This window comes from Ambystoma mexicanum, chromosome 9 (genome assembly GCF_040938575.1).
Source record: "Ambystoma mexicanum isolate Mex_15411 chromosome 9, UKY_AmexF1_1, whole genome shotgun sequence".
NCBI classification, from domain to species: Eukaryota; Metazoa; Chordata; class Amphibia; order Caudata; family Ambystomatidae; genus Ambystoma; species Ambystoma mexicanum.
Window position 1 is genome coordinate 899193369 of NC_090931.1, and position 20661 is coordinate 899214029.

At 48.0% G+C, this 20661-nt stretch overlaps 1 protein-coding gene across 5 annotated transcripts in view; it reads right to left on the reverse strand.

Moving 5' to 3' along the window:
- Window positions 1-20661, reverse strand: part of DIP2A (disco interacting protein 2 homolog A) — a 2340120-nt gene that overhangs the window by 102287 nt on the left and 2217172 nt on the right. For all 5 annotated transcript variants that reach the window (XR_011274713.1, XR_011274712.1, XM_069616034.1 and 2 more), the window contains one exon: window positions 9416-9590. Coding sequence is in view for 3 of the 5 variants with exons in the window: in XM_069616034.1 (XP_069472135.1) it covers window positions 9416-9590 (175 nt within the window). In the remaining 2 variants the exon portion in view is untranslated. The remainder of the gene's footprint in view (window positions 1-9415; window positions 9591-20661) is intronic.

Here is a 20661-nt window from a genome sequence, read left to right on the forward strand (position 1 = left end):
TGGATTGTTGTGAGGCTTCTGCCGGAAAGGAAGACTTTAGCCGTGGGCTATGATCTCCAGAACCCACACATCTGAAGTAATGGCACGCCATTCTACAAGATGCTGCGCCAGCCTTTCCCCAACCGGTGAACCATGGGACATGGCTTCATGACTGAGCTGAAGCGGCTGCGGTCATCCCTGAGGGCAAAGAGGCAACTGCCCGAGCGGCCTTGGCACCTCGAGTACCTGGTTTCCACCTCTGGTACTCCTACCTTGGTCCATTTGACTTGTAGCTCCCCTTGATCTACCAAAGGTCGAGTAGTATCGAAAGGAACCTCCCCTCCATTGCTGTCCCCTAGGACGAAAAGGCAGAGGTTGACGAACTGCAGCGCTCAACGACTTCGCTGCAGCTTTGGAGGCCTGCAACCTCTCAAGGCTCTCGTCAGCCTTGCTGCCAAAAAGATAGTCACCATCAAAAGGCATGTTGAGAAGCCGGGCCTGCACATCAGGAGCAAACCCCGACTTCCGGAACCACACAAAGTTGAGCATCACGGTGCCCGCCGTCAATGGACCGGCTGACACAGTCTGCCACGTCCAGACCTGACTGAACGGATTCACACATGACATCCTTGCCATCCTGTACAAGGGAAAGAAAGCCCTCCCGTTCCTCCCCTTCGGGAATATGTTCAGCCGCCAATGAAACCTAATTCCACAGAGTGTGAGTGAAACGTGCTAAGGCACACACAGAGTTGGCTGCTTTCAAAGCCATACCCCCTGAAGAAAAGACTTTCTTCGCCCAACCGTCAAAACGTTTGTCGTCCCTATCAGGAGAGATGGTAGGATACAACGCCTATTTAGCCGGGGCCGTAGCTGCCTGCACCACCAAACTCTCCGGAGTAGGGTGCATGGACAAGTAGCTGGGGTCGCCACTGGCTGGGCGGTACTTTTTCGGCAATGACTTACGACTGCCGGGAGACACTCCGGAGCAGTCCAAGCCGCTACCACCCTTCTTTGCAAGGCCATATAGAATGGCAGTACCGGGTCAGTTGGTGGACCTTGGTCCAAGATATCTGTCAGGTCATCCTGCAGAAAATCCACTGGTGGCACAGATCACCCCAAGTACTCCGTCACCCTCGACATGAGCCGCCGGTACGAGGACTCGGCGTGCGTGCCAGGCTCAGGCCTACCGAAATCAACCTCTGGAGAGGTGTCCAGACCACTGGCATCGTGCAAAGACTGAAGCAGGTCTTCCAACTGGCTATGACCAGATAAGAGGTCGTCAGGAACCTCATCAGGAACCAAACCTTCCTCAGACCCTTCTTCCACCTCAGAAATATAATCCAGAGGCTCGAACAAATCCCTAGAAGAGGGCACTGAAAAAGGCTCAAATACAGACCTCATCGACTTCTTCAGGGCCTTCCTCGGAGTTTCCACCAATACACGGGGTACCTCCGGTAGAGGCTCCACAAAAGGCGTTGACAGAATTGGCGTTGATGTCGAGCGCAGCGCCGATGGCTTCGACACAGGCCTCGAGGGCGGTGCCCTGAGCGTGTCCTTCGACGGCCTCGGTGCCGATGGCTTCCTCGGAGGCGGAGCCTTGAGAGAGTCCCTCGACGACATGGCGCTGACGTCTTCTTCGAAGACCTCACAGGCTCCGACAGTCTCGAATGCGTCGAGGACCGGGACCTGGAGCGGGCATGGCTAGAGCGATCCACCTTGTCCAATCAGGACCTCGAAGGCTCCCGATGATCGTGCCGACCACCCAAGCCCGAAGGCGTGCGAGCGGCGGCCCTAGCACGTTCCCTGCCGGCTTCTTTCGAAGGAGCGGACGGAACAGAACCCTGCGATTGGAAAATCGTCATCTCTGTACGAAATGCATCCCATTCCGCAGGAGAAGAGTGCTTGTTGGGACAAGCAACAGGCCGACGGGCGGAGTCCTCGGACGAGGACTGGGAAGGCGACTGGTGATGGCGCTTCCGCGAGTGCCTCAAAGAGGCAGAGGAGTGGCGGGAACCACTCCGGGAACGAGACCCCCTGGACTTACGACGACGACGCGGAGAGTCGCCTCTCGAATCGTCGTTCGAAAGCCCAGCGGATTTCGACTTTCGGGGCTTGGAAACCTGACCGACAGAAAGCTTCTTCTTCCCTTCCCGCAAGGCCTTCGATGTTAACAACTGGCAATCGTCACAGTCATCTGTGGCGGGGTCCTCATCGAGGCACCAGACGCAGGCGTCGTGCGGGTCCATAAGTGACATCTTGGAACCGCAGTCCCGACACTTCTTGAATCCCGACCGCGGGGTGGAAGAAGACGAAGACATGATATCTTCTCAACAAACACGTTCGTAAGAACCGATAGAATAACTCAGAAGAACCGAGGCGCGTCGAGATCTCTGAAGCGAACACGTTAGCGGAAAAAACAGAACTGAGGCTACGGGCGTCGTGCGTCCTACTTATAACATCCGGTGACGTCAGCTCGATGGAGGCCCTCGAGGACAGCGCATCGACGTCATCGACGCAGAATAGCTGTGGTGATTACCTGTCATAGATGTGGAATACGTCATAGGAACCAATCCCTTCGAAAATATAGTACTATCAAATGCAGTTATATATTTGAGAAGGTTCTCTTTTTTTAAAGACTAACAGGAACTTTGTAAAAAAAATGCATAAAACAATATAATATAATTTTGTATTATTTTATATTGAAAGGTTGAGTTTTTCAACGAAATCAATAAAAACAAATAAAAAAATAAAAGAGGGCCTCACTCTGTCACCTTCTCTCTGGAGAAAACCAAATAGGGGGGCTTTAACAGACAATACCTGGAGCTCACCCGTCTCATGAAAATCACTTAAGGGTTAGCAATCTTATAGAAAGGGAATGAAAGGGCTCAAACGGACTTTCCATAAGAAATGTCAAAACCAAATTTAAACCCCACGCTGGAACCACCAACTGGCGTAGAAGAAACTGGTTACACAAACCCTGCAAGAACTGCATGATGGTGGGGATTGTGAAGAATGAGCCCTGTTCCGGGGGGGGCCTCTTGAAAACATAACTAGCAGTGAAGTATCCCTTAACAGTGCCAATCTGCAGGCCCACTTGCGCCATGGGCAGCAACAAATCCAAAATAGGGGCTATGGGACAGGATAAAGGATCCAGATTCCTCTCCCGGCACCAACCCAAAATGTAGGTCATCTGCATGCATAAAAAGACTTGGTTGCTGGCCTTCGAGCTGAGAGGAGTCCTTCGAGGAGTACTTCAATAGTCTGACAAGTCCATCTCCCTGTATCTCAGCCTCTCAGTAGCCAAGCATGAAGGTTCAGGCTGTTGAGGTTTGGGCGGAAGACCCGCCCTTCTGATTGGGAGAGCAAGTCAACTCTCCTCGGCAGACGACAGGGAGGGCTGATGGACTTGTCCAGCAACTCTGGATACCATGTCCTCCGAGCCCAGTCCGGAGTGATCAGGATCAATGTGGTTCCGAACAGGCGCAATCTCATTAAAACCAGCAGAATGACGGTGATTGGCGTGAACACATAAAGGATGTTGAAGGTTCACTCAATCAGTTTTTCCCCCAAAGCTCCCTGGTGAGGAAATGTCCTGCAGCTGAACTCACACTTTGTGTTCATACCAGAAGTGAAGAGGTACACTTGAGGAATTCCGCAACATCTCTAGAACGTCCTGGCAGAGCTCCCATTTGTGGGAGACCGAAGTCTGCCTGCTCAAGGTATCCGCTGTGACATCCTCTCTTCTGGCCAGATGGGCTGCCGTCAAAGAGAAGCTGTTCTCCAGAGCCCGGAACCCCAGTTGCATTGCATTTCTGCACAGAGGCAAGGACCCCACACCACCTTGCTAGTTGGGGTAGTAAATGGCCACTCTGTTGTCCGTCAGGATCAGCACAGTCTTGTGCTTCACAGAGGGGAGGAAAGCGCCCAAGGCCAGCCTCATCACCCTGCCCTCAACTCCAGCAAGTTAATATGTTCCCAAGACTCCACGGGAGACCACAATACACTCACTGCCAGATCCGACAGGTGAGCTCCTCAAACAGTCAGAGATGCATCCATGACAACCATCACCTGGGGGCCAAGGTTGGCAAACTACGTTACTCAGCAAGTTGTCTCGTATGACCCACCACACAAGGTCTTGAACCACATTGTCCAAGATCTCTAAAAGGTCTGACATGTGGCCCTGAAATTGTGACCATTGGCAACGGAGAAGCCACTGAAGCGATCTTATGAGCAGTCTCGCCTCTCGCACCACTAAGATGCAGGAGGGCATGAGGCACGGTAAGGTAGAGGCCAGGACTTGTTTTGGGGATTGGAGGACATTGGCAATCCGAAAGATGTTTGCCACTGGTTTCACAGGTGGGAAGTCCGTGACCAAGCCATTATCCAATACTGCTCCGATGATTAGAAGAGAATGGGATGGCAAAACCAGAGACTTTTTGTATTTAAGGGCAAAGCCCAGACAGTGCAATAGAATGCATGTGCGGAGCAAGTGCTCAGACACTAGACTCAGTGAGCGAGCTTGGACGAGCCAGGCCAATTAGAGAAAGATATAAATGGCCTCCCTCTTGAGACGAGCCACCACCACTGCTAGCAGCTTGGTAAAAACCCTGGGAGCCAAAGACAGAGTGAACGAACTGCAGGACCATGAACTGGTTGTGGTGTTGGCCCATCACCAACCATAGGTACTTCCTGTGTTTTCGATTAATCGCACGTGGATGTAGGCACCTGAAGTTCGAGTGATGCCCACACAATCCATAGTGTCAGCCGCATTGGCCACAGCAGACCAAAGGCCGAAGGAGAATTTTGCCAGGGCACAATAGGCATTCAGAGCACATATGGCGGGACTGCTCAATGCAAATACCTTCTTCAGCAGGAGTCAAGTCTCTTACACTCCCCTGCCGGGTGAAAGGGAAGGTGGAGGTCTTCAAGTTAGCGGTCATTGCCTGAACCACCAACTCTCTGGAGAGGCATGCGAGGGCTGAAAAGCAGGATCCGACAGAGCAGGACAATGTTTCTTTGCCAGCTCTCTGTCAACTGCCGTAGCAGAAGCAGGCTTCTCCCAGACTAATAGCACGGGGGCCTCCACTGCCACATTGAAGGACAGGAGCATCTTTCTTGGGGGCATCATCTAGAATGTCTCACAGTTCATGCTGACTTTTAGTTCTTGACAGAGTAGAAAGCCCCAGAGTGTCAGCCACTTTTACCATCATTCGCTGAAAAGCAGCTCAAGGCTTATCAGGAGTGGGAGCTGGCAGAACGTCCATCTCAGGGGAAGTATCGAGGCCACTGGCAATCTGCAGTTCTTCGACCAGCCCCAGGACATCCTCATCTTCATTGTACAATTCCTCAAGTAAATTCATCTCCTCACTAGAAAGCAGGGGTTCTAACCCAAAGGGTACTTGGTCTCCTTCCTCATCATAGATGTCATACATCTTGGACATGAAGGCGCTCATGGTGAGAGGGATGTATTCCTGAGTAGTTCAGACATCCACAATGCCGATGATGAAGCTGGAACTGGCACCGAGACTGGGACGCACGAAGGCGGGGTCTGTCTGCACTGAGGAACCTTGTTGTCTTTAGGTCCAGGCCCGAGTCCATAGGTGTGCAGGAAATGTCCTCAGCGGGTACCCACCCCTTGTAACAGATGTGGTGCTATCTGCCAGTACCATCACGAGGATTGGGTAGGAAAAGTTCTCCCCGCAAAAGCCTTGGAGTGGTGGCTCTTCTTAGAAGAAGAAAGTTGGTTTGAGGAATCACTATGGGAGTAAGACCAATCCGTTTCTTCTTCTTGTCTTTCTCCCTCTAGGTGTGCAGAGCTGGCCTGTCTGCGCAACAGGGTTCTGCGTCGTGTGACTTCAAACAAGAACCCAGAGCCTCAACCTTCGACTTGTGGACGAATGTGAAGATCTGTGCCGCCCTTTCCCAAAGGGCATTCGGGTGCATGGACTGGCACAACCCCAATCCTGGGTGTCATAATCCTCGACCAAGCAGTAGGCGCAAATCCAGTGCAGAACGGAGAACCGCATCTGCCTGCTGAAATCTGTGCATGGTTTGAAGCCAGATGCCTTCGAGGGAGTAAGCATAGCACAGAGAAAAAATTTCCAAAGCTCAAAGAGCGGGTTTCAAATAGCGAACAGGGTTTATAGAAAAAAGGAACTGAAATCACAGGGTGCGGCACTGGCCTTGCCGTCATGTCTGGTGCGGGGTGCGTAAGGGTGTCGGAGGAAGCCAATGCAGAGCTGCAAGTCGAAAGGTTTCCGAAGAACAGCTGCGCTGTGGATAGGATTATCAAAGATGAGGAATCCGTGGGAGGAAGGAATCCATTAGAAACATTCACTACCATTATATACACATTCACTTTTATGTGTTCTGCTAGGAGCACTAACACTTTACTTTTAAAATACAGTTAGAGATTGCTTGCAGTGTACTGTAAATGTAGTAAAGCAAGTGAATAAGGATATAGAACCAGATAAGTAATCAACAACTTGAGTTAGCAAATACCATACAAAATTTTAGAAATAAGGTACTTTCCTAGCTAGAAAGGCAGGGGGTCTAGTTCCCTTAAGGTCACCGGTCTCAATTAAAAGTCTTTACAGGAGGCTCTTTTATGAAGTTGAAAAAGGGTTGCATTGAGCCAACAAGTATTTTTAAGTGTTTGAAAGTTCGATAAACCCAAGAGAAAAGCCTTAAAAAGCCCCGCTCCTTATCTAACCACTTTAGTGAAGACCCAGGGGAGGATACCTGACCAGAATACCACTTTTCAAGGCTAGGCACGGCAGAGGTAGAGCTAGACCTTTACACCCATAGAAGCCCATCGAGACAAAGTGGGTGCGGGGACACTGGTACGTTTATTCAACCCTGACCTTGTATTTACTCTGGGACCACAGTAGGAGTTCCTGAAATCGCTGGGCTATCTGGATTCATGCCTTGGTCCTGCTTGAGGAAGTCCATGGGCCTCGAGTGCAGAGATCACCTCAGGCGTCAGGTTTTCGATCAGGCTAGTTTGCGGTTCCAAGCTCTGATGGACTTGTTCTGGACATTGGACAGCTGGACTCTCAGGACACACCAGCTTCTGGGCCACCAATCCTATCAACAACCTCAGGGGACTGCAATGGAGGTAGCAAGCAGCTATGGCCACTTGAAGAAAATGGCAGAAAGCGACCCTCATGGCGGAAACAAAGAAACTGGTACTGAAGGGCCCCCTCTTCATGGTGAAGAGCTGCAGCTTGAGGGAATTGCTTCTTGTTCCATAAGTTGAGGATCTGGAGGTTCCAAGTTGTATCTCGCAACTGTGACCGGTGCAGCAAAGTAGCCCAGAATGACGTCTGGCTATCCCACAAGAAGATACCTGGGCTCTTCGAAGCCTTGCAACAATTGGATCTTTGAGCAGGGGTCGGGACTGGTTGTTCCCTCTGGTCCAGGGGTCGAAGCACAGATGAAGGTCTTTAGGAATACTGCAGAGGCAGGGCATTACTTGGTAAATGAAGAAAGTGCTGCTGGTAAGCTTTCAACAAAGAGGTGCCAGACTTCAGTGGGTTGCCCTGCTTTGTAGGGGTCTCGGCTCCAAAAATGATCTGAACGATGGCTACAGGATTCCCCCAGTCATACAGAAACAGGGCTGGAGTTGCCACCAGCCACCAATGGCAAACATCTGAACTATTGAAACTGGGCAGAGGCTGTCCAATCCTAGCCTCGTTCTGAGCACAGTACCAGTTCTAATGCACTTTTTTGAGATAAGCTGATGGACCTCCTCCAAGAGGATCGGATTTGGAGGCAAGGTGATAGTGCAAGGGCCATAGCCCAGAGGAAGTTGCACGAAAAGGAGACAGTAACTCTTGTTGAATGACTTGTAAGGTCCACCCATCAGACGTGGCGTTTGACGATTCCGTGCTGAACAGGGAAAGCCATAGGGGCACCTCTACAACAGGGACGTGCATGCCGTGTGTTCTTCTCAGGGCAGCCTGGTCTCGCACCCGTGGGGCATAGGAGGCTCAGGAGTGAAAATCCTGATCCCTTGCCAAATGTGCATAGGGCTGCTTTATGGCTAGATTCACCCACTTCGCCATGCCATTTGATGCCTGGAATTTCTGGAAGGGCATCATCACCCTTTGCCATAAACAGGTTTTGGCCCTCAAAGGGCATGCCCAGAAGTTTAGTATGGGCATCATGTGCAAAGCTGGACATTCTCATCCACAAGTTGATGCCTGATCACATTACTTCTGGCCTTGATCTGTCCATACAGTCAGCTGTGTCCAGTCCGACTGCAGAATCTGGCAAGAAGCTTCCCTGCCATCTGTAACCAGTGAGGAATCTGTAGAAGTAAGGAATCCATTAGAACGCAACGTTAACAAAAGTTATAGGGACACTAAGTGTCTCTACTGCACTCACAGAAGGTGATGGGCGCAAGTAAAAACAGAGAATTTTACTATGGAGAACAGAGTTCTCCTGCATGAATAGCCGTAGGGACTGATCAGTGCCCCTCAAACAGATTATCTTAGCAAGGTAATTGGAGCAAAAAAGGCTTCACTTCCCTCAAAGTCAGGAAAGGTATAACACAATAGCAAAAAGTAGGGTTTTCCATTAATGTCTATGGAGAAAAAGCAGCAAAACGAAAATCTTAAGTAACACCCTGAAATCGACAAATAGATTTCAGATGTTGCACTTTCAGGCAATGTGGCTCCATATTAAAAATGTTCACATCATGTCCATCATCATATTTTATTAACTGGATCACATTTTAGTCATTTAAATGTAAATGGAACTTCTAGTTTGTGGTATAGTCCTCAACCTGAAGACAGGTTCTGCCCATTTTGCTCATCTATTTTTGAGCTCCTTTTCAATTTTCATATTGTTTTGTCCCAAATATTCTTTCCTCAGAAAACGTTACTACCTAGCTGGAAAAATGAAAGGCTTGGGCAATGTAGTCTGGCCTTCATTTTCCTTAAGAGGGCAAATACAAACCCAATAGCCTGGGCGTTTATGAGATTTCTTAAAGGCGTAGGAAAAATCAGGAAGAACATTTGTAACAATTTGTAATGTGTAATGCAGGGTCAAGATGTTGGTTGTATAAAGGAGTAATCTTTAAATGGTACATGAGTATTAACTTGTAATCATATTGTTGTTTCATTGGAAATGTATGATTATGTTCTTTTATTTATGAGAGATTTATTGTACGTTTTAAAGCTTAATAAGAATGACATGTATTCTCATCTTAAACTGTTTATTTTTGTATAGGAACATTTGAATTACGTATCATGAATTATATTGTATGAGCTTTTATGGGATATACTGAACTGAAAGTATAAATCTGGTATGTGTCCTGTACAGTAATTGAAACTATGGCTTATCACATGGCCATTTGCTCGTTTGTCTGAGCCGCCCACCACCTGGTCGTGCAACTGACCAATCAATCAAGATGATTTCAGAGCACACCTACCTCCACTGGCGTCAGTCAGCTCCGTCCTGCGGAGGAATCCCAGGTATCCAGTGCGTGCCCAGACAGTCTGCGTGTCCCCAAAGCTTAGTCTTGCACTGAAGTGGTCTGCGTGTAGTGCTTCCTCCCCGTAAACTGTGTGGTATCCTGTGGCATTGTGAGGGCTACTAACCCATATCTGAAAGGTAAGAACCACTGGTGTGAATAGAGAAATTATATTGTACTGCCCAAACAAAGAAACAAAGCCCAGCATCTGTCTCACATTCCTGAGCCTGTTTAATTGCAGACTGAACCAATTAGCATACACTACAGCCATCAAAACACCTACCTTATGTCCTGCAACATTCTGCTTCAAAAAAAGGACATTCAGAGGAGATACAAAATCATACCATCCAACGTGGTGTCTTCTAGTGCAGTGGGACCTTGCTAGCAAGTGGTGAACTAATTGTGGGGCCTGCAACTACCCAAGCACAGTGCTTAACTCTGAGGACTCACCAGAGCCGTTAGCTTAAACTGATAATGTGCAAGCAAAAATGCATAAGGTAAATGAAAATAAAAAAGGAATTTTTCTTCACATGCTCAAGACTCCTGCATCATGTACATAGCGACATAACTTAATGACATGGCAGAAACACCAAAATAGGAGGCACTCACAGTCAAGTTATTCAAACTTAATGCAACACAGACTTTCAGGAAGAATAACAAAATGTTTTTAAATAGTGCAAATGAAGGCAGATCTTTTTAATCAAATCTACAAATCAAGGCAGACATGCAACAGAACTATAAGGCCAAATCTCCTGAATCCCAACCAGTAACCAATGTCATAGGTACAGATCTACTGTAGAAAAGGAACTACAAGAGAAATGTGAACATTTAGAAAACTGCTACAGTAAATGCAGTAAAATAAAAGGTGCAAGAGGGCATGGTGAAATATGTCAAGTTATTTGACAAAATCCTAACTGATCGAGTTGAGAACTGGAAGGATCCCAAAATGTATATTAGAAAAATATACTGTCTAAAAAAAACCCGATGAAAATCAAGTAGGCAAAAAAGGAACATCTATCTTATTTCCTACATCAAAAAACAATTCTCTTTCAAGATAAGACACAACCAACTCCACTTACAAGGAAATCTATGAAACAACTGAGGAAATGCAAAAAAGAAAAAAAAAACAATTGGACCTTTTCCTTCTGGTAGCAGTTTCAAATTAAGCAACATAACGGCATGGCATGCCATCCTGGCTTTGAAGAAGTATTCTTATCGTGCCGATTGTATCACTGAAGTAAAGCGCAAGAGATAGAAAGACAACACTTTAGCTTTTCGTACTTAAAATGAAATAACTAGTTAATTATACTAGGATAAAATAGAGGATGAAAACTAATAACATTTAGAAAGGCAATACATAAACTAGGTATATGTACGCCCAACATCCTGGTAGCTTTAGTTGAGCCATGCAACTTCAACTAATTAGAGAACTGGACCAGATTAGGATGATCTTTGGGTTCAAAATTAATGTAGGAAAGGAAGATCTTAAATCCTGCCGTGAGCAAACAAAAGGGGCTAGGAAATTACAAGAGAAAACACTATCTCTGTGGGGAAATAGATGGATTAAATATCCGGAAATAAAACATATTATAAATTGTCTCCAAGCCATCATTAAATCTTATTTAGCAAAGTGGAAAACCCTCCAGATTTCCATTTAAGGATGGATCAATGCAGTGAAAATTAATATAATTTCAAGATATTTATATTTTTGAAGCCTTTCAATCCAGCGACCCCATGGCAAATATTACAAAATATAGCGATCAGGCTAGTCTTTTTTCCCCATTGACAAACCACCCAGGTATTTCTTCTACAATCATGAAACTTCAAATAAAATCAATAGATGCCACATTCTGTTTAAGGTATTGCTTACTAGCTGACATTGTTTTAAGAAACAAACTGTCTCGATGGAACAGACAGTAATCTGAAAATAACAAGCAATATATGCAAAAAAAACATAACAAGGAATGCTTTATTGGACTTAATTTGATTATCAAAGCCACCATAAAGAGGCCGGCCTTTGAGGCAGGGAGTCTGTGATAGGATAGCGGATATGTTCTAACACTACAAAATCTGGTGTCTTCTAGTGCAGTGGGACCTTGCTGGCAAGTGGTGCAGCAATTCTGGGGCCTGCAGCTACCGGAGCATGGGGCTAAACGGACTCACCAAAGCCCCTTTTGCTTATAACGATAATGTTGAAGCAAAAATACATAAAGTAAATGAAAATAAAAAACAGTTTTCTTCACTTGCTCAAGCTCCTGCACCATGTAACTTGCAACACAACCTAATGACGTGGCAGAATCATCCAAAGAAACTACACAAACGAATGCAATAAAGACTAACTCCTAAGAATGAAAGAGGCTTCTTTGCTTTGAAAGACATGGTCATGTACCCTATCAAATTCACAGCCATGCGAATCAGAACACCTTTAAAGAAATTAGTCAAATCTTTACCAGGTTCCAAACTGCATGTATCATACATGTACAAACTGGTAACATTTTCAAGAGAACGAATAAAATGTAATCGTAAACAGAGCTGGGAGTAAATTCTGGGCTTCGTACTGGGAAAGACAAGAACAGGATGTCTACCGACAATGTCAAGGAAATTATGATATGCAACAGGGAGAAGAAAAAGATGGTTTGTCAAATTAGATCTGAGAGTTACTGAACATCAAACAAACTAAATGGACTACCTTTACATAACAAGCGACTGCTGGATCCAACAGGGAATGACAATTTACATATTGAAGCCTGACATAATGAAACAGGAAATTACTTATATTTGTGTTGATATCCTCAACACATTTCGAACCCCAGTCTAGCCAAAGAACGATGAGATAGGGGTAATATTGGTAATAGGGCAAGTTACCCATGCAAATTATAAACAGTCAGAATTACAGACACTTGGCATCTAGCCATTCATTAACTGACCAAGAACAAGTCATAATGGGCTAGGAGAGCCAAATATATTCTCAAGCGATTGGGTCGATCAACAGTAGGTGGGGGTAGGGAATCACCAACACTTTGCATACAATGATTCATAAAAGCCAATACAAAATACATTGATGCAATTAGAAACTGTCACAAATGCATTTGCTTTTTCTGAATGGTTTGACTGAAAAGGAGAGATTGAGATGGAGGAACACATAGCACAGAAGTAGGTTATTGGTGAATTTCGACATGACGCTCTAACAGTATTAGTCTGAAGACAGCAATGTTCCATTTAAAATTAAGCCTGCCTGGGGATGTCCACATCGTCCTGTCATTGCCATGGATTAGAATGTTAACTACTCTACAGAACCTTTTGCTGAGCAAAACAGCGACATAGATAAAGTCTGACTCCTTAATGCTTTTGTTTGCACCAACAAATAACAGCATTAAAGTCAGAAAATATACATTCCATCATCTACATTGGCTGTTGCATTTGCAGTTATTTGCTACCTACAATATTTAAACCAGCATAGCATACTTTCCAGAGAGGTATCGGTAGTGACTGCAGCCTGGTACGGAGGGATCTGGAAGGGAGCTCCTTGAGTGATGTGTGGCCAAACCGACCACCAGGTGAACAGATGGATGCAGGAGGACATCACGCCCAGCTGGGATTTGATGGACCAGACTGTTACAACAGACGCCATCGACAGCCGTTGGACCTTTTCCAGGATGGTTTTTACATTCTCTTCCGAGGGAGTCGTCAGACACGAAACTGTGTTGAGCCGGGTGCCCAGGAACAGAGCGTTCCGAGATGGCACCATTCAATAATTCAGATAGTTGATGGGGAATCCCAGCGAAGTCAGAAGCTGGATGGTCTCTGCTGTGTGCTGGGTTGCCAGTGCATGGGAGCAGGACCGAATGAGCCAATCCTCCAGGTAAGGGTAGACGTGGATTCCCTTGCGGCACAGATGTGCCGCTACTGGGGACAGGCATTTGGTGAACACCCTTGGGCCGATTTCAGACCGAAGGGAAGGGCCTTGAATTGATAATAACACCCCTGGACATCAAAATGCAGGAACGTCCAGTGTTTGCAATGAATAGCGATGTCCAACTGGTCGAGCACGTGCTGCAATGTGACCATATTGAACTTTTGGGATTTTAGGTACTTGATCAGGCATCGCAAGTGTAGGATAGGTCGCAACTCTCTTGGCTTTTCCCTTACCAGAAAGTATCTGGAGTACACTCCAGAGCCCCGGAGGCGCCGAGAGAACAGTTCTATTGTGCCTTTCCATAACATGGCCTGAACCTCCTGCAGCAGCTGGGCCGTGTGTAATTCTTGAAGCACGACAGGAGTAATGCATTGGTATTTGTCTTGAAATTCTATAGCGTAACCCTGCTGAAGAACGTCCAGCATCCATTTGTCCATTGCAATCTTTCGCCACTGATCGACAAAGTTTGAAAGTGTGGACAAAGGTCTTGGGCTGGTTCAGGACTGCTTGGGCGTCTGTGTCCTGGATGGGGGACGACGGTGGGTACCACTGCCGTATGCCAGAGTCCTTGGGAGGGACTCCTGTAAGCCTCCTCGGTGGTGGAGCGGGAGGGCCGACGATAGGTGGTAGTGTACTCCTTGTATGATCTGGAACTCTCCCCTTCGGGGTACGAAAGGACAACATTCTCTGCTGCAGGGCCCACAGAGAGCATGCCACCTCTGCGTCAGTATTGATGGCCTGGAGAGCGTCATCTACTGCCTTCCCCAACAGGTTGTCCCCATCAAAACCCATGTCAATGACTTTGGTCTGCGGAAATGTGTGGACTTCAGCCAACCGTGGCACAGGAGAGGCAAGCCATTCCCCCATCTGGCAGAAACCTAAGTCTGCTATGTCGAGCGCGACAACGATGGCGCGGTACGTAGATTTTATTCATTTTCTTTTTTTATTTGTATAGCGCACAAACAGCCCGTGGCACAGTTACAGAGGCAAGTAGGCTCCTTAGTTACAGTGGTACATACAGACGTATAGAAGATATAAGCCACGGAAGGTGGGTTGGTTACAGAATTACAGGAAGCAATTACAGTCGTACATGACATAGCATATGAGGTGTACACAGTTAAGTTGGTGGTATGCAGGAGTGAGATACAGAGAGGGGGTGCGGGCAGAGGTTAAGCAACCAGGTTTTGAGTGCTTTGCGGAAAGCGGGGTGTGAGGGTTCGTTTATGAGGGTGATTGGCAGGGAGTTCCATTGTCTGGCAGCAATGAAGGGGAAGCTGGAATCACCTGCTTTGGCTCGTTTGACCCTGGGGATTATGAGTCGGTGGGAGTATGGTGTTCTCGTAGGTCTGGAGGAGGCCGTTCTCACTGCTTTTGAGGAGAGGTCGGAGAGGGCTGTGTGTAAGAGGCTCGTGTGAGCGATGGCAAGAGTTTTGAATAGGACGTATTCTTCGACGGGGAGCCAGTGTTCTCTTTTGGTAATGTTAAGTGCGTTTTGTATTATTTGGAGTTTCATTAGGTTTTTTGATGTAGTGCCAGCAAAGAGGACCTTGCAGTAATCGAGTATTGAGTCTATTTTTGGCTCTTGAGAGGCAGCTTTCGGTGGATAAAAATGGTTTAGCTGTGTTGATCAGTTGAACGGTGGGGAAACAGGGATCTGTAGGTTATCGATTGTAAAGGCGGTGTATTGGTTGGTAAGTTTATTTAGGATTTCCTGGGAGCCTACTAGGAGGATTTCAGTCTTATCGCCGTTGAGGCAAAGACGGTTGGCTGACATCCAGGCCTGAATAGTTGAGTAAGCAGTGTTGAGGGCCTTGGCGTCAGATTCGTGGTTACCGGACAGTGGGAGTAGAACTTGGGTGTCATCAGCATAGTTGGTGCAGGCTATGCCAATGGAATCCAACATGTCAAATAGAGGCTTAGTGAAGATGTTGTAGAGAGTGGGAGAGATACAGGATCCCTGAGGGACTCCGCAATGGATGGTGGCGGGGGCTGCACAGGCCAGATCTGAGAACACTCTCATGGCTCTTCCTTACAGGAATGATCTGATCCAGGCTGTGGCATTGGTGAGAAGTGTGCCGATGATGTGAGGTGATGACATAGAATGTTATGGTCCACTAGATCGAATCTGGCTGAGAAGTCCAGGAGGAGGAGTAGGGCAATGCTTGCCTTCATCCTTTATATCATCAAGTTGTTTTTTCAGGTCAAGCAGAGCAGATTCTGTGCCATGGCGAAAGCCAGATTGACATAGGCCTCGGATCTGGTTGGTTTCAAGGAAGTATTGGACTTGAGTGTAGGCTGCTTTGTCAAGGATTTTTAAGAGGAGCGGGACTGTAGTTATGGGTCTGTAGTGACGGGGGAGGCTGGGTAGAGTGACAGATTTTTTAGGAGTGGTCGTACCCAAGCTTCCTTGAGGGTAGGAGGGACCAGACCCGAGGTGAAGGAGGCGTTGATAAAAGCTGCGAGAAACAGGGCCAGTGTGGTGTCAGTCTTTGATGATCGTGGCTGGACAGTCACCCTTTTCAGTTTGATGGTTTGATGTGTTTCAGGAGGGTGAGAACTTTGTGTTCTGTGACATCCTTGAAGGAGAAGAGGAGAAAGTCCTGGACATGCTGGTTAGTGGAAGGTGTGGCTGATTGTGGGGACAGTGCATTCTGGTTGGTTAGAATTCTACTTTGAGGAAGGTCAAGTTTGTTGAGCATGGCGGTTTGGCTGTTAGAGCACCATGATTTATCTTTAGAGATGAGCTGCGTGGAAGGAGCTGGTGATTCTAGTTCTCGGAAAATGGAGAAGATCTCCTTGGTACCTGATTTTGCATTAGTAATCCTAGAGTTGAAGGAGGTAGATTTGGTTGTGATGAATGCCTTTTGTATTGGGCGGGTATCTTGTTAAATTCAAGTTTTGTGGATTTGAGTGGGTTTGTTTGCCAAATGCAGAGGGCGGTGCGTTTCCTTGAGCAGAGTTCCAGGAGCTCTGGGGTGAACCAGGCGTTTGCATGTCTGACAGTTTTGGCTTTCCTGGCTGACAGTGGCGCTATGGCATTGACTGCATTCTTTAGTGTAGAGTTGTATAGATCAGCTAGAATGGTGTGCTCGTTGGAGAAAAAACGTATGAGATCGGGAATTTCTAGATAGGGCAGCAGCCTCTCTTTGGTTAGTTTCCTTGAACTGCGAGCTGGGGCAGGCGGTAGTGGAGTGGTAAGAGGTTTTGTTTCGTGGGCATGGGGATGGAAAAAGTGATGACCTGGTGGTCAGTCCAGGGCCAGGGGGCATTGGAGCAGATGGATGGGGAGCAATTGGGGTCGGCTACCCAATACAGGGTGCTACCTTTAGAGTGTGTAGGGTTGGTGATCAATTGACTGAAGCCCAAGGTGTCTACAGCTTTGGTGAGAGATTTGGCTTGCAAGTCCTCAGGGTTGTTAAATCCGAGGTTCAGGTCTCCTAGTAGACTGGACTTGGAGATTTTTAGGTTGTCAGATAGTAGGTGTATGAGGTTCTCATGGAAGTCAGCTATGGGGCCGTTGAGCGGTAGACAATGTGTATTCCGATGGTGCAGCTGGGGGAGGTGGTATGTTTGAGGGACAAGAAGTTACTGTTACCTTCAAAGGAGTTGGTGACCTGTCTTAGGAGAAGGGAGTCCTTGGCAATGAGGGCAACACCACCGCCTTTGGTGTGTAGGTGGTCCTGGCGGTAGATGTAGCCTTCGGGTAGGGCTAAGGATAGGGTGGGGCCAAAGGCATCATATAGCCAAGTTTCGGAGAAAGCTAAGAGGTCCAGATTATGTTAGGTGAGAAGGTCACAGATTTCCAGGGCGTGTGCTGGGAGGGAACAGGCATTGATGAGGGCACAATTGAATGAGGCAGGTGGTTTAGTGGTATGCGTGGGGATGCTGCTGATCACACATGGGGTGCTGGTGGCAGCGGTGCTGGCTGAGTGAACTGTACTTAACTTGGATACCGTGTGGATGGATGTGTTGATGCTAGCCTTTGGCATAGTTGGTGAAGGGTTGGTGACAACCTTGGTGTGCAGAAGATTTAGTGAAGTAACTTGCAAGAGGGATGGGCTGCAGTTGGATTCACGAGGTTAGGAATCGGGTTATAAGTAGTAGTGGGCAGTGCAGCAAATGGAAGTTGTCTAGAGATGACGGCAAATGAGAATGCGGGGCTGCCTGGGTTCATAAGTGTGGTGAGGTCTTTGCTTAATTTGGCGAGGGAGACTATTATTATTTTTTTTTTTTTAAGAGGTGGATGGTGGTGAGAGGGGCAGGACAGTTACTAGGGTGGGTAGGGGTAGCCACACTGTATACTGAGGCTGTGAGGGGAGGTGGGGGTAAAGTGGGTAGCGGATGTGCAGTTGGGCAGGTTTTAGGTTTGCTGTTGGGTGAGTGGCGAACCAAGCTAGCATGGCTATGTTTGGCCGCTGAGGTTTTGGTACGCACGCGGAGTAGGCTGTTCCTTGCGGCTGTGCCTTTTGGACGAGAGGGGCGGTGCGTTGGTAATGTGCGGGCACGCAGCCTAGTTAGTCTGCGGTTGCAAAGTGTGTGTGTGTGGGGAGGGGGGAGTGCATAGATGGCTGGGTGGGTGGCTAAGGGTGTGATGGGAGGGGGGTGTAGGGGGAATGGCAACTTCAGAGGTATTGCGCTAAGCAGGTTTAGGGGGCACAAGGGTGCAGGGTGTGTTGCATGGGGCTGGCCGTGATGTTGAGAGGACTGAGGGGGCGAGTATTGCTATTCGGGAAGGAGTGGGAAGGTTGATGAGGATCCCAAGTTGTAGGCTTGATCGGGTGTGGAGGATGGGGAGTGGGTAGGAGGGCAGGGAGCAGGGCAAATATGGAGGTTGCATTGTTAGGCTGGGAGACGGGTACGAACCAGGTAGGTGGGGAGTAGCAGGGTCTAGATTTGAGTGTAATTTGAAATACAGGATGTTGTTCTTGTATGGCAGTCATGAGCTGTGCATCCTGACAGGGTTGGGCACAGTTGGAGTCAATTCAGAACAGGCAGCTAGAATCAATTTAAAACGTGCAGCTAGAATCAATTTCAAAACAGGCAGCTAGAATCAATTTAAAACATGCAGCTAGAATCAATTTAAAACGTGCAGCTAGAATCAATTTCAAAACAGGCAGCTAGAATCAATTTCAAAACAGGCAGCTAGAATCAATTTAAAACGTGCAGCTAGAATCAATTTAAAACGTGCAGCTAGAATCAATTTCAAAACAGGCAGCTAGAATCAATTTAAAACAGGCAGCTTTAAACAATTTCAAAACGTGCAGCTAGAATCAATTTCAAAACAGGCAGCTAGAATCAATTTAAAAGGTATTTGTGAGGCATGGCGATGAGTGAATACCGGGCATATGTGAATGCTGGAGGAAGAGTACATTTGTGAACCGTATCGCTTGCCGGGCGTGACAAGTGCTATACGCGATACTTCTCCTTCCTAGAATGGGGCCAAGGCTTCGGCCTTCTCGTTATCAGGGAGGAAGTCAAGAATGGGCCCTAGCTTGTACTACACCTCCCCGTCGTACCTGGACAGGGTGGCGAGGGCGCTGGCAGCCTTGATGGTGGAGGCTGTAGTGGCAATGATGCATTTGCCAGCCGCATCAAGCTTCTTGCCTTCCTGGTCGAAGGCACCATGGAGGGCGATGAGGGGTTTGATTACCCCTTTCCGGAGAAGGCTGAGACCTGAGATACCTGGGGGCCGAATACGGAACCCGGTATTTCTTCTCCAGCCTATCACGCTTCACAGGCATGGTATTTGGAGCTTAATGACACCCAATAAATCTTCCCATATATCGTTCAATAATGGGATGACGCAATGTTTTTTTTTAGCAGACTCTCGTTGTTGAAAAAGGAAGCCATCCTTCTTCCTTCTTCTCTTCTGGCACCAGATTGAAGCGCTTGACTGCCTTTGCGATGATGGAGTGGAAGGAGCCAATTTCAACCGGGGGGGAAGCCCTGGCGGGCTCGTCGACATCCGGCGGCTCCCCACGAGCAGGAACACAGTCATGCTTATCTGTGTGAGTTCCAGGGTGTCTGTGCCAGTATCTGTGTGAACTAGCTCCTCGGTCACAGGGGACAGGGCCACTAGCACTGGCCTATGGGTAACAAAGCCCTATGAGGCGGAGTCCATTGATGCCGAGGTGGCCTTGGCTGGACCAGGCACAGGAGCAGTAGGTAGCCTCTGCTGAATTTCCACCACCAACGTGGTTAGAATGTCCAGGGACATGTCACTTGGTGCAGCCGGAGCAGGAGCTGGGCTCAAGCCCCTGAGGGGGCTAAACAGCTGGTAAGGCTCAAGGGACAGTGATCCCTCATGATGCATGGGTCCATGGCCCGCTTCCTGATCTGAATACAAATCTTCAGGCAGGTCCTCCTCAGAGCTGGCAGATGTGTGGTGATCTCCTGGGGTATCCCATGGGAGCCAGAGTAAACACCGCTTTGGTGGGCTTGGGCAGGAAGTCCAGAGCTGGAGGCAAGCCTCTCACCTGATCCGAGCTTTAGGGAAGAAGGCTTTGAGAGGAGCATGCGAAGCAGGAATAGGTGCGGTCATCAACGGGACCGTTGCCGGGGCCCTTGATGGAGGTCCAAGATGCAGAGACACCCTGGGCGTGGTGAATGTCGTTGAGGTAAAGATGACAATCGTTGACGAACTCTGTGTCGTTGAAAGAAGACTCATTTTTCCTGACTTTGCTGATGGGGTCATCTGCAGAGCGCTAGACAAGGCTTTTGTCGAGAAAGTGGCCATCGATGGAGTGCTCGTCGACGGTCCTGGTGGAGGAAGCGGTCGTCCACAGGGCTCGTGTCGATGACGAAGGAGCAGGTGATGGGTCCTCAGAAGATCTGCTCTTGGACAACTTGTGCTTGGACGGTGTGTGATTTCTTCGTGGACGATGGTAACCCACCAGCTGTCAGGCTAACCGTCGACTTCCAGAACTTGGTCCAGCAGCCTTTGAGACAGTTGATAAGGATGCGGATGGAGCATGGGATTTCGCCTTCTTTTGGATCTTCGCAGAGGAAGCATACTCAAAGGACCCGACCTCTTCTTAACAGAGGTAGTACGCTAAGAGGACCTCACGACCCTGGAGGAGGCATGACTGTGCCTGGGGGGCACATCAGAGCCCTTCCCTTCCTCAATCCATGCCACTAACCTCCAGTGGCCATCCTTCTTGGTCTCCAACGAGAAGGATTGGCAGATGGAGCATCTGTTTGTGTCGTGGTCAGGATGAAGACATTAAAATGCACTTGAGATGCCGGTCCTCGACAAAGATATTCTTCAGGCCGTGGCTTTCACAGACTG